This window comes from Poecilia reticulata, linkage group LG20 (assembly GCF_000633615.1).
Source record: "Poecilia reticulata strain Guanapo linkage group LG20, Guppy_female_1.0+MT, whole genome shotgun sequence".
Taxonomy (NCBI): Eukaryota; Metazoa; Chordata; class Actinopteri; order Cyprinodontiformes; family Poeciliidae; genus Poecilia; species Poecilia reticulata.
The window spans coordinates 11,022,393-11,037,232 of record NC_024350.1 but is presented as its reverse complement, the minus strand read 5'-3'; the positions used below and the strand labels follow the sequence as shown (position 1 = coordinate 11,037,232).

General features: G+C 35.8%; 1 protein-coding gene across 1 annotated transcript in view; it reads right to left on the bottom strand.

Moving 5' to 3' along the window:
• Nucleotides 1-14,840, bottom strand: part of LOC103482473 (contactin-associated protein-like 2) — a 117,957-nt gene that overhangs the window by 19,987 nt on the left and 83,130 nt on the right. Inside the window, exon 2 of the mRNA XM_008438661.2 lies at nt 1,098-1,208. Coding sequence (XP_008436883.2) covers nt 1,098-1,208 — 111 coding nt within the window. The remainder of the gene's footprint in view (nt 1-1,097; nt 1,209-14,840) is intronic.

The window sequence follows — 14,840 nt, the reverse complement described above, 5'->3', positions numbered from 1 at the left end:
TCATCACGACTTTACACAAGTGTGTCTTTACCTCCGCCGCAGAGGCTCCACCGAACCCCTGAGACCGACTCATCGAACCCCTGGGGTTCGATCAAACCCAGGTTAAGAACCACTGAGTTAGAACCAAGCTGTGAATTAAGTTTACATTAGGGTTAGGCATGTGCTGGTAATGGTTAGGTTTAAAGGTCAGTGTCAGGCATCGCAAACAAATGAAAAATAAATGGATGTAAACGCAAAGTTACTATGCAGATAGAATGACAAACTGTGTGTGTGTGTGTGTGTGTGTGTGTGTGTGTGTGTGTGTGCGCGTGTGTGTTTTTTAGAGATTTTTGTGGGTTCAGTGGGTCCAGAAACATCAGACGCAGCATTTACACAAGAGCTATCAGCATCTGTGAAACTAGTCCTTATTTCTTCCTTTCTTATTTTAAATTCCGCCTTGTTCTCTTGTTTGTCTAAGCCGTGATTGAAGAAGCATGAGTCCCATCCTCTCTCATTGCTTTAACTCAATCGGTGTGATTAAAATCCTCAGATTACCTTGCCTTTATCTGGCAGGTCTGCATCACTGCTCAGTCGTCCAAGCTGCAGGGTGACTGCATTATATGGAAAGGTATGAATTATTAATTGTAAAAACATAAAGGGGTGTAATTGTCTGTTCATAGCCCTTAGCTGTGGACTGATGTGAAAATGAGCTTCAGCCTGAGTCACAGAGATAATGATTAAAACGACGACGAGGAGAGTGAGGGACGAGGGAACACAAAAGAAGATGTAAAAAAATAAATACAAAAGGGAAAATGGGTTAGAAGAGGCAGAAGGGGAAAAGAGCAGCTGGGGAGCACTGTGGAGCGTGTCACTCTATAAAGGCTTGAGCATTCATCTCACAGTTTGATCACCTGCAAAATCATTCATAAAGATGTATGGACATGTATCCAAATTAGACTATTAGTCTCTTATATGTGTAGAATGTGAAAAGAGCACCCTCCCACCACTTTCATTTATATCCAAGTACAAGGACACGTGCGTCTTTTTCTGTGTGTGTGTATGAGCAGGTGCGTGCTTCCTATGAATATCCGAATGTACTATGGATGTGTGTTTCCTACCTCCTCTCCTGTTGAGTTTGGCATATCCAGGTGCATATCCACTGGAGAAGACGGATGAGCTGGTGAAGGCCGTGTGAGGCAGCGGAGAGGCTAGAGCCTCATCACACTTCTCTGTGGGGAGCGAATGATTGTGAAGAGAGAGAAAGATGAATAGGGGACAAAACAGGACAGGAAGTGGGAAAAGCCAGAGGACACGTAATTGTGAGAAATAAATGCGGGGGAGATGGGAGAGGAAAAAAAAGAGACAAGAAAAGGAGAAATAGTCAGTGAACTAAACCCAGATCCTGTATTTATGTACATACACTACATGTGGAAAAGCAAAGACCTGAAGTTGTTCACAACTGACAGCACTTTTAAGAAGAGTAAAAACATTTGATACTTGCAAAAAATGTAAGTTTTTCTCCAACTGCTTTTGACAAAGAAACTATTTAGTTGACACTAAGCATAAGACAAATGTGGGATTTTTGTATAAACATAAAACCAAAGAACAATTATGGAAAGTGAAATAAAATACTGGTTTAAATCCTTTAAAAGTGGATCCAGATAAAGAGTTCATCAGTTTCAAATTTGTCTTGAAAAACCAGCAATGTTGTGCTAGTCAAATCAAACTGACCTCAAACACCAAATGCGAGAAATACACATGGGGAAAAACTGACATAAAGATAAAAAGATGATTTCTTTTTATTTTTTTCATATACACACACAGTCAACAGTCACACGCTGCCTCTCCTCTTTGTAAAGCTTCACCTTTCACTCTCTCATACAACTGAACTCACTCAACTACAGTACATTAGGCTTCACAAAGACAGAAATGGTGAATTGTGTGTCAGGCTATGTAGAAGCCATCAGCAGCCCTCTGCTCCCACAGTGTAAGTGTGGGAGTACAGTATGCTGCATAAAGTCAAACCAAACATCTTATAACAGTTGACCAGGTTAACAAAATATTTGTTGTACTATTTGACTAACACGAGTGTATTTCAACAGGAATTTTCTATGTTTAATGGAAGAAATAACTCCTGGTCAGAGAGGTGTTCCTCTCTTCCTCGTCTATACAGAGATTGAGATTGACATTTCCTGTCCGATTCCATTCAACAACTCATTCTGATAGTGTCTGGTAGTCGGACTTCAAGGCATGACATCAGTTGATTCGTATGGAACTTATTGATGAGTATCAAAGCTTATGGTAAAACTACCCTTGGCTGAAGTCCAGTGATCTGCTCTTTCTGCACTCACATCAGTAAAATGCTTCCAAAAAGTTTTAAAGTCACACCACCTTCTGATAGTTTGTCAATGGTCGTCAAAGTTTTACAGCTCCAATAGGCTCTCCTTTAGGCAAAATGATTTTGCATAGTAATAGAAAGTTTGCTTGGATAAGAAAATAGACACAAACTAACAAATAGTGTCTTCTGAAAGTTAAGGCATTCAATTCCCACTAGTGAACAGGTGCAAATCATGAATGAAAAATGATTTTAGTTTGAATTATTTCAATTTGTTAAAACAAGGATTCTGTCTGATCAGATGAAAGACTTTCAATGGTCCGATTTTTTTTCTCTACTTTTTGATAAAGTCACAGTGATATGACAATAACTTCCCATAATCTCGCTTCAAAATATCTGAACTATCCCTGCAAAGAGCCATCAATATGGTTACAAGTGCACACGATATATAGGTAAATCACTGGATTACAGCAATATGATCAACCTTAACATCTGCATCTGCGATTTGTCCTAATATTACAAGTGAGTTGCATAGACAGTTTTCATTAAGTTATAAAATATATACTCTTCCTTAGGAACACTGGATAGATGTAGCTCACTAAAGAGATTAGTTGGGTGTTGATGTACAAGAACGTGACTGTATTCATCTTTCTCTTCTCTTCTAATAAACACCATCTGCCGCACATGTAGGTAGAACGAGGCTATCTTGATGTCTTAGGTTGCGGCACGTGTCGGCTTACCAAGTGATGTGCTTCTACTTATCTCTCCTCTGCAGCTGTGCCACATGAGTAATTGTCATGTAGATCCATCTAGTCATAAAATCACAAAAAAAAAATCCTAATATCTTGCTCCGATAGCTACAGAAGTATTCTATGACATATTCCATAAAAGATACCACCTCAGTGCTTCAAAAATTCAGTGAAACCTGATCTCTAACTTAGAACATCGACACACGTGGATCTTCATAATTACCAAATACCACCTTATCTGTCTAGGCACAAATGTAGTCTGGCTTCTCAAGCAGAATACTTTTCTAGTTCTTTGTGTAAGCTTAATCCTGTTCAAAATAAAAGTTAGTGTCAATCTCCTAAATCAATTCTTCTTATTCTTCTTCTTCTTCTTCTTCTTATTATTATTATTATTATTATTATTATTATTATTATTATTATTATTTATTTATTTTTATTTTTTTTTCTTTCCATGTCTTTGTTGGCTATGCTTGGTTAGATTTATGCAGGACTGCAGGCAAGCCTGTCTGTCCTGATTGAATATTCAAACAATGCAGGACGATGCCTTTGTGAAAACATAACACTTAAAATCAGGTAGCAGTATACACAAATTGCCTCATTCACTCAAGCCCAAGCACAAAGTCTTGAATACAGCTCTCTTTAGAGAATTAGCTATGAACAAGCAGGGCTCAAAATGCTGCTCACAAAACATACATCTAGAAAGGACGGAATGAAGAGAATGAGAGCAAGTTGATTTCATTAGCTGTCAAAGTGTAAAGAGAGAAAATATTCACCAGTGGTTCCACTGAGTTTGGAACCACTGATAACACAGTGGTTGGCCACTGACCGTTTCTGCGTGTTCATGGGTTGCGTGTGCTTGTTGGTGCACAGACGTTACATCAGAGTATTTTGGAGGAGAAAATCTGAATGATGTTGTACACATCTAAAAAAAGCCAGTTGCCATTAAATAAAGAGCTGAAAATACAGTCATGATCACAGAGGCATTATGAAACCATCATTGATGAACCACTCAGACTGTGATTATGTGCTAACACAGAGCCGCAATCTGGTCCATTTTGCACCGATTCTTGCATTAAATGATTTGCACGTTAAGTAAGTGCGTTGCTCATCGTTGAATTGGATTTGCCGCTCGGACACGTCTTTGGTCAGCTACGCTACCAACTTCTAAAGTGCCTCTTCTCAAGCACAATGTGCTTTCTATTGATGTTTTTTCATTACATATAATTTTCCACAACACAATAAACAGGCAGAATGCAATTCTCCCTTAGGGGGTTAATATAAGGTGATTCAGTTCAGTTCAATTCCGTTTAATTTGATTGGATTTAAGTTAATTCAATTATCTTTCCTCCATCTCTGTCGTGCAGCTCCTGTCACAGCTAGTTGTGCTGATTTTCTGTCTCCCATCTCAACAACCTCCCTGTAATCACTAATCTGAAAGCATATGTCGTTGTGCATTTAAAGCATCTATGTAGGTGTAACTACAATGATACATCTGCCGACTTATTTTGTATAATCGGGCAATTCATGCAAATTTGTCACAATATCCTAGGCAAAGTATTGTTGGGATTTGCTGGAAAAATTTGTATACAGAGATGATGAGTTTTCTCCTTATGGATCTTGTTCTAGTTCACTTCCTGTCTCCGTTTCTTGCTCCAACTTTGTAGAAAACAGGCTCTGTTCTTTCCCTCTAGTTTGGAACTCTGACATTTCCTCTCCCTTTCCACCTCATTAGTTTACACCTGTTTGTTTTACATGCATATATTTTCCCCACCGGTTCTTCATATTTTATTACGCCTCTGTGGAGTTTCCTTTTTGAACAGTTTGTCACCCTACTGTCCTTTATCGGCAGTAATCCGACAGGAAATAGCCAGAGAAAGAAGGGGTTAGGAGAAGACATAAAGTAAAGGCCTTAAGCTCAGGAATTGAACCACAGATGGATGCGTCAAGGACTAACAGCCTCCACATATGGAGTGCCTACTCTACTCCACCACATGCCCTCCTCCAATCTGGATTGCTGAATTTAGGTTGTCTATAAAGAAAAGAAGCGATAAAAAAGCCACACCGTGGTTTATGTAAGATGTCAGAAGATATATGTAGTTGTTTTTAAAAAACCCGACATCATTTAACACAGAGCTCAGTTCAAAAATATCTAAGTGGTTATTATAAATGTAACATGAATAGATGAAAATTGGCTTAGGACTCTACATGTTAGTCAAGTAGAGTCCAAATATTTTAGAGGTTGTCAGGGAACAGTAAGATTTGAATTTTACAAAAACATTTTCCATTATGTAGCCAAAATAAATTGCATTTACACAACAGCAAAATAAAAAGCAAGCAGCACTGAAAGCTATGTACTGGTCATGCTAGGCCCAAAGGAAGTGGTGAAACTTTGTCAACTTTCTTGATTCGGAGGTGCATTTACTTGACCGTACACTTGCGCAGGGGTACACATATGATTTGATGCATATAATTTATGTATCGTCTCTGACTGCATTAATGTTCAACAAAAAGCAAATTTCGCTTTAACCTAGCAAATAATCTGAAGAGGTGTAGCTGCAGAGACAGAAAAAGGTCAAAATATTTGCAGTTTGCATTTACATGTACATGATTCAGGAGCCCGTTATACAAGCTTTGCGTTTTTGTTTAGCCCTGAACAATATCGTTTTCAAATCGCCCCCAAAAATGACTAAACTCATACATTGGTAAAATTTTAAAAACAAGTAAAAAGGAAAAGTTGGTCTTGAAATGTTGTTTACTGTACTAGGAAATCAACTAAGAAAGGTCAGCAGAGTTTATAGAGCATACCAAAAATCAAATATATAGTACAGTATAAGAAGAATGAACAATGAATCTTCATGACTTACTAGCTTCGTCAATTCAAGGATTTCTTCCATTCGTATTCCACTTAATCAGAAAATCATTTTTTGCCAGACCTACATGAAAGTCTATTATGGGTTAAACAAAAAGAGTATATTTTAACTCTAACAACCTTTTATTTTGAATGTTTTATTTTTATAATCAAAAATCTAAAGACATTTACATAATCCCGTAATCTTCAATTCACTGTACTAGATCAATTTACATAACACAAGCCATTAGATTTCTGAACTTTTTGAAAATACACAATAACTTTACAGCCAATTAGATACAGAAAAGCTAAAAAAATAAATAAAAAAAAAAAAGCAGCAAAAGAAACAGAAAAAAATGGTGTTCAACTTACTGCAATTTATAGTCACTTTCTACTTTGAACTTAGCGCTGGAGCTAGACACTGCAACAGTAAATCTGTTTAATTTAATGGTTCTGGAATATAAAAAGTACTACATGTTTTTCCGCATACGTAAAATATGTGTGTCAGAAAGGGCAACTTCTGTGTTTTCTTTGTAACTAATTAATCCTTCAGAGAGATGAAGTATGTATTAATTATTAACTGATATATACCCAGTGGAACAGTTGCTGCCCACATACTAAAGCAGCTAAAGACACACAAGAATAGTTTTTAAAGTACACAAAATTATAATGTGAATATAAAAAAAAACTAACTACGTAAATGATGTTACTGTTTAAATGATACATTTTCATGTGCAAATGACTGAAACGTCTGCTTAGTTGATTTATAACAAGGGACGAGTAAAAAAAAAAAAAAAAGAATTTCAAAAAGAAGATTCATTTATTAAACACTAATGAGTTAAGCCTGTATGTTCATTTAAAACTCAAGTGAGAGATCAAAGTCATTAGAGTCTAACAGTCTAAAGTGCAAAGTAAGGTTCTGTATGTTCAGGTATTAGGGCAAGCAAATTACAACAATATCCACTGGCAAATGTCAACCTATTCCCTAATGATGGAGAGATAGCTTTACACATGATAGAAGGAAACGAAAGGTGAAGCTGACAGGGAAGAAGGAGGAACAAAAAGAAAAGAAACGGATAATGGGAAACACAAGAAGAAAGGAGAAGAAAAAAAAAGGTGAAAACTAAGGAATCTGACTGACATTTCCAGGAAGGGCTAGGCAAATAAGTAAGATATGGGGAAAAAGGCAAATAAAAGCTGTGTGAATGGGCTGCCAGAAGCTACAACTTGGACAGTTTATTTAATGGTCTCATCAACGTGGCAGTTTAGAGACAAAAACTTTCACTCCGCCCAGGGAGAGTTGAATGATATTCTCTAGATTATGTGTTGCGAAAACAAATCTGAGAACTCTAGAATTTCACAGATTTGGATAGCGCAACATGTGATCTCACTGCCACTTTGCCAATTTCAAAATGACAATTAAGATAAAAAAACACGAAGGAAATTCATACAATAATAATAAAAACAAGTGTAAATGGCTTACTTTCATAGAAAAATGTAAAGAAGATGTTAAAGAATATTCATTATGAACATGTTTGCAACAGGTTGTTCTGATTTTTATCTGAAAACAAATGTAAATTAAGTTTTGAAAAAGAACTCCAACAAGCAATTCATTCAACCTATGGTAAAACTTTGCCCGTTATGTGCAAAAAGACATGAAATGTATTTTTTATTTATTTTTTTCCAAACAGTAAATGTCAGCAGTAGCTTCTTTAATTTCATGTCTTGGGTGTTGGGATTATTTGGAATCTGGACTGGGATTTATATTTCTGATTTTTATGAACTTACGTTTTATTTTGGAAGGCTTATTTTGCAGATTAGTTTTGAAAGCAGAAACGGCAGCTAGAAGCGAAGTATGTTCTCGCTTCGTGACTTGCTAGCTTTGTCAATTCAAGGACAAAGTATGTTCTCAAATTTCAAAGCAGCTTTTCAATAATTATTTCTCAAAAAGCCTCCCCTCTGTACTAAAAACACATGCAACACAATGTATATGTGTGCACACCAAAAAGGAAACCATGCTGTTTTATAGCTTCTTTATCTGTATTGTAGTCTTGATATTAACTACTCTTATTTTCTGCCTTCTAGGGGTAAGTGATCATTATCTAGCAGTTGCCACAGGCTTGATATTTATGGTGTTTTTTATTTTAGTTCAGTTCTCCAAAGTGAATGAGATGCTAATCGCAAATTGGTCATTTTGAACACGTCTGCTTATTTCCATGGTAAAACATTTCTGTCAAAAGACATTTTTTCTTTCGTTGAGTCATGCTGAAAACGGGTGTGTTCCTTCAAGTTGATGTTTTCTATATTGTCCAACTCCAGAGGCTGAGGTTTACACTGACCCACACAGTTGATAATGATCTCATATTATGCACTTTTACTTTTAGTCTTACTTGTTCTTATGAAAGCATCACACCTCCATTAATCTGTCTTTGCCACTTGATGATTTTGAGTCTACACTGACTTCAGAATTCAGGCTTGTGAAACAGCAAAGCAAAATTCTTGAAAATCTTAACAGATATATCAGTGGTATCTCAACATATCTTTCTCTTGCCGTAAAACAAATTCTGTGGCAAATAGCTCCTTGTTTTTGTGGAGCCAAAACCAGAGGCTGAGAGTGGTGCAAGTGGCCATTATCTAATTAGCAAGAAGCCAATTTTACCTCTTGTCTTGCCCACCTGGAACTGTGCAATAGCAGCTCCCCTGTGGACTTCCTAAAGAGCTACTGTATAGGACACAAATTACCAGATGTTTTGAAGCATAAACTAGGCCTGCCTAATTTGCATAACAGGCAGTTGTTCTTATCATTGCCAGAATCATAAGTCTAAACCAAGTTGCTAAAAGCGAAACGGGTATCTTGTCTCTTGAAGGAAAAATAAAAGAATATGTTTTCCTGATAGCTTGATTTGATTAAGACACGCACATTAATACAGACTTGTATACAGACTTGTATACTGAATATTTGTACATAATACCATCTGTAGGAGGCATGAAAATGGCCAAAAACAATTTAAGCCACAATTTTGTCAAAAAAGTCTAAATTCTGAAAAACAGGATTCTGAAAATGTTCAAAAAGCTTCTGTATTAGTTTGTGTGTGAAATGTACACCAAGTGTCTTTATTGCAGTTAAACATGCTAATTTCTAAAATGAATAAAAGTGCTCCTTGGAGTTCAAATTAAGTAAAATGCCAAAAGCATTAATATACATAGCAAACGTTTGCTCTGGTTGGTGACTTCGAAGCTTAGAAGTTTCCACTGTCTATGAACACATTGAAGTGCATCCTAAAAAGAACAGCCTAAAGCTAATTCCTGAAATCAAAGGAGAATAGTTGACATTGCCCATTTCTTACTAATTAATCTAATAGTCAGGGGTTTTCCAAACACAGTGTATTCATGTAATTGAAACAAAGAGAAGGAAATAGGTGTGAAGATTTTGTGACTGTTTTTTTTTATAACTTGTTACACTTACAGTATTTCTTTTCATACATATATATTTGTTGTGAAAGTATCAAAGCCCATGCCAAAGTTCAGTAATTATCCATTATGTATCATGTAGTTTATTAAATACTGCTTGTATTTTCACCTAAAAAAGTTTCATTGTACACCTTTGTGCTGCAGTGGGACTTAAATATTATATCATCTCAAACTCAAGCTGAGAACACATTCAATTTGAATTTACTCACTACTTCAATGCAAATACATTTTTTACCACTCCACAAGAAAGCGCTCACTTTTCAAAAATAGTAAAATCTGGTATATCGTATTTTTTTTCCACATATTTTTAGTATTATTATTATTATTATTATTATTCCCTAATGTTTGGGACAAAAATGCATGGCAGTATAGCAGAAAGCGCAGATTCTTCCAAGTCAGGTCAACATCAAAACTAAGACATCTGATTACGGTGTGCATTTCAGGTCCATGAAGGCCACAATGATGTTGTGAGATATGTATGTTTAAGCCACCAGAGATGCATAGATCTTAATGTGAGTGCAATTAAATAGGAAAGACCGTATTCATCAAAATATAAGTCGGGAATGTTTAAAACTATCTGATATTCAGTTTTCAAGAGGATGACAAATTTCATGAGGTGTTATAGATGGTTACAGTTTATGGTTTTATTTACCATACAAATAAGTTCTTGTTGAACATCTTTTCCACTATTCCTGTCTTCAATGGATATTAGATGGAAAACACAAGATTGAGCACTTACTGAAAGCGTTAACCGTTATCAGATTTGAAGGGTGTTGATAGCCAGAGACTGATTGGTGTGCAGATCAGAGGCATCTGCTGCTGGGTTTTAATCACAGTTTTTTCCATTAATGTCAGTCAAATGTAGTCCACGGCAACAAAACTGGCACATTCATCACCACTCTCGGCTCACAAAAACCCAACAGTATATCAAATTTCAATTCAACCTCATCACATTTATTTGTTTCAGCTTTTTGCGTTTGAAATGAGGTGAATGTAAAAACTAAGGTTGTCAACCTCCTCTAAAATAAAAGTGATTGGTGTAACTTCTATTTATTTACCAATCAACTGAAACAGTGGATATAAAAATGTATTTGTGTAATAGATGTGGGTAAAAGTGTTTGTGTCTTCTAATGTATTTTGCCTGGAGCTAAAAAAAAATTATTATCTCTAAACACTTTTCCACTTCCACCACTTCTTTCCATCTATTTTTTTTCTGCCTTAAGAAAGTGACTGCTAAAATGTTATTAGCATATTTTACTTCTTCACAAATTATTCTTCTGGAGAAAAAAAAAATTAAATGTTGTGACACTCTTGCACTGATTATTTTTCCCCCTGCACTTTCAACTAAATCCCAGTTGCTAATCACATCACCTCTAGGCATGTGCTGTGTGTGAGAGAATAGAAATGTATTTTTAAAAACCTTATTTTCATGTCTTGAAACATCACTCATTATTGTCAATAAGTTTGAATTTGAGCCACACACAGTCTCATGCAGAAATTACCTTCACATTCAAAAACTACATAAAAATGTCAAAAAATAAATGGACACAAAATGTTAGAATTACCAAAAGTAATTAAAGATTTGCAAAGTGCTGCTTTAAAAAAAATCTAACAAAACAGAATAAACATGAGTGTCTTTCAGGCATATTGTTTTGGTGGATAATTTCCAGACCTTATTCTTCTGAAATATTATTTAGGCACATTTGTTCACAAATTAGTGTAGCCCTCAATAACAAAAATGCTGTATTAGATAAATATATAATTTTCAACAAGCTTGGGGCCAAAAGCCAATTTCACCAGTATAACTATTTAAATATGGACCATGTAAAATAATCCACTTTGTTTTCTGTGTTGCAAAGACAATAATGACTCATGCCCAAGACTTCAATTTATCATGACTACTCAAATTACAGAACACTGTTGAGTGTGTCTTTGTTTAACTTGATTACTTGTTGTCAGTTAATGCTAATCGTCTGTAGCATGTCTTAAATCAGCACCATATCTGGCAGAAGAAAAACTTGATCATGTGTACTTAAGCTATTGACTAAATTTAAAGTATAAAGTATAAAGTATGCTCTGATGGCTTAATCTGATAAACTGGACTGAAGGATTTGGCAATCAGAATCTGACATTTACATACCGGCATCTTAGAGTAAGGCAGTAAACACAGTAAAACATATTTTTATATTCTCCCATCCTTTTTTTGAGTTTTGATTTTCCTGTGGTTTTTAAGTACTTCTTGTTGTGCTTTTTTCTCAGTTTTTCAGACCATAGGATTTGTGAACCTTTTGTGTTGTAAAATTGGACCAGTCTTAGCAATAGCCCTTTGGTCTTCTGAATAAGTCGATCAATTATTCATCAAGGTAATTAAAGGGGCGCTTACAATGACTCCTTTTATAGGTCAATGGTAATCAGTGGATCCTCAAGCTCATTCAAGGGAGGTCTGTGGTGACAGGATGCCCTACTGGCAGGACTCCTCAGGTGTTTTTGATGTGCTTTTGGAACAGAGAAGCACTGTGGTTCTGCTTATTAATATTTTGCTATCTATTTGAGGAAACTATGGGAAAACCTGGCTGTACCTGCATGGATTTAAAAATAAACATACAAGACAGACAAGAAAATTTGATTGATTATGGCATTTCTGGAAAATTAAGTTTATTGAACATGTTTGTCAGCACAGTGCTGTAAAAAAGATTTTTTTCATCACACGTCTCCAATAGAGACAAATCAATATCTATAAAACTGAACAAGAGACCCAGATATACATTTTAAAATTGACACTGCATTTGCATATTATCATTATCATTTGAGAGATATCCATCTCTTTTAATTTATTTAATAAAAAAAAAATGGCCATGGTCTTGAGCCGGAAAAGGGTAGAGTGCCTTCTCCGGGTAGAGCCGCTGCTCCCCCACGTCGAGAGGAGCCAGTTGAGGTGGCTCGGGCATCTGGTCAGGATGCTGCCTGGACGCCTCCCTGGTGAGGTGTTTCAGGCACGTCCCACCGGGAGGAGGCCTCGGGGAAGACCCAGGACACGCTGGAGGGACTATGTCTCTCGGCTGGCCTGGGAACGCCTTGGGGTTCCCCCGGAGGAGCTGGAAGAAATGGCTGGGGAGAGGGAAGTCTGGGCCTCCCTTCTGAAGCTGCTGCCCCCGCGACCCGACCCCGGATAAGCGGCAGAAAATTGATGGATGGGTGGATGGAAAAAAATGGAATATCAAATTCTGCCAATTAGCAAAGGGTATGAATTATTTTGTACTTATGTGTAATGAAACAGCAGTTGTTTAGAATCAAAGACGCAAAAGTTTCCTTATTTAGATAGCAATAAGGAGAAAATGCTGTCAATAACGTAGCATTTTTTCAGCATCCAAGAAGGTAAATCTAAGCTACAGACACATAAAGACTCAGATTTCTTTTTTCTGAAACATGAAATCCATATTGTTGTTGCACACTAGTAATAATGCTTTCTTCTTCTCAATCACCAGTATATTATTTTATTCATAAAACTGGAAAGATCTCAACTTGCCAGTTTGCACGACAATATACACATTTTGTATATTTGTTCTGAAAGCAATGACCTAAAACTACACAAATAAAAAAAATCATCTTCCTAGAATCATACTTTTTATAAACATTATTGTAGTATTTCTAACAATATACTACCACAAAGCACAGTATACCTCACACAAAGCATAGTATGATTTAAATAATGACCAGCAATAACTGACTGTAAATGTGTTGTGTTATTGTTTGCTGTTCTGCTCAACCACACAGTGGGAGGTTGAGGCAAATTGGAGTCTGCATTTTACTTTGAGTGTTATTTCTATAAATCTTCTAAATAAACCACTAGGTGAGCCTCTTTTTAAAAAGATTGTACTAAAGTCATCTCTGCCTTTTGCCAGTGTGAGTCCGAGTAGTTCACTGAATGTTAGAATATTAAGTTAGTACTTCAGCAATAGATAATCTGGAGATCCTCACATTGGCAAATTTTCACTAAGCATTTATAGCTGAACACAGTTATCACTTATACTTCTCTGACTCAAATATATCTTAACTTGAACTGATCTGTTTAGAGCTACGTGATTCTCTCTAAATGATACACTTTACCTTTGACGCATTGTGTGTGCATATGTATGTGTAGTTCACCATAAAGGCAGCCAAATTAAGTTTCAATCTTCGAGTGATTTGAGGTATTTATTGTTTCATATATGATCAAAAAAGTGTTTGTGTATTATAACGTGCATGTTATGTAGTCTAGCAGATGTTCTAAAGTATGAAATAACTAGACAATAAAATGTCTGTTTATTTGACATGCAGCTAAAATGTGGCATTAAAAAGAGAATAACAAATTAAACAAATTTGGACAGCACTCCAGAGACATTAAGTGTTGCAGACATTAAATGATGCATTTTAGAAATTACCTTTTCTGTAGAATGATGTCCCAACTGTGCAACATTCTTGCTACTTTTTTAGCAGCCATTTATGATCGTATTTTCTTTATGCTAATATAACAAAACAAAATCAAAGCTGAAAATAACCTTTCATTACATAGGTTCATTTACAGTGTTCAGAATTATTTAGAGTTGTTAGACATTTCCGTCATGTTTCCCAGTCTTGTTATTAAGGAGTGTTTGTCTAGCAAAGAACCCTCAGAAATTTAACATTTTTGTCTCTGTTTCCTTTGTATTAAGCCTTTTAAGTAGAGTCCATCATGGGCAGAAATTGAAATGGATAATCAGTATTTGTAGAAACTAAATTATTTTACCAGAACAAATAAATTCCTTTAGGTCGCATTATTCCTAGTTTCTCATTTCTTACAGTTACACACCCTATCATATAGGAGGTTTAAGTTGTTAATTTAGGCATTTTTGCACTATGTTGCAAACACACATATTTCCCATGCAGACACACTAAGACACAAGAACTCGCTTTACAAGCTCAGCCTCTTCCATATCACCATGGTGAAGAATTGCATCATGATACTCCATGTGTGAAATTGTTTCTGGTACATTATAAATATTGAAGGATGGATATTAAATCCAATGCAATCCATATTTGTGCTCGCCTGTGAATAGATATATGTAAAATGCTAAATATAAAAAAATAATACATTGGTAAAGTTTGCTTTCTAAATGTGTGATTGAAAGAATACAAAACCATTTCAAGTGTCTAGAGTTGTTCCTGTGATCGTTTCAATCACAATAAACACCTTTTTAGAACCCCTGAAAAATAGAAATAATGATGCTTTACTTCAAAACAAATGTCAGAGAAACATTAAAAATACCTTCAGATTGTGCAGTCTACAGCATCTACACTATCTACAACCAAAAACTAATCTCTTTCTATTATAAATATTATTACAAATACACAACACATCCAGGCATGTACAATGTAAAGCACAACTACCACATCACCAAAGAGTCAGTCACTAGATTCCCCTTCCTGTGTCCTATATATA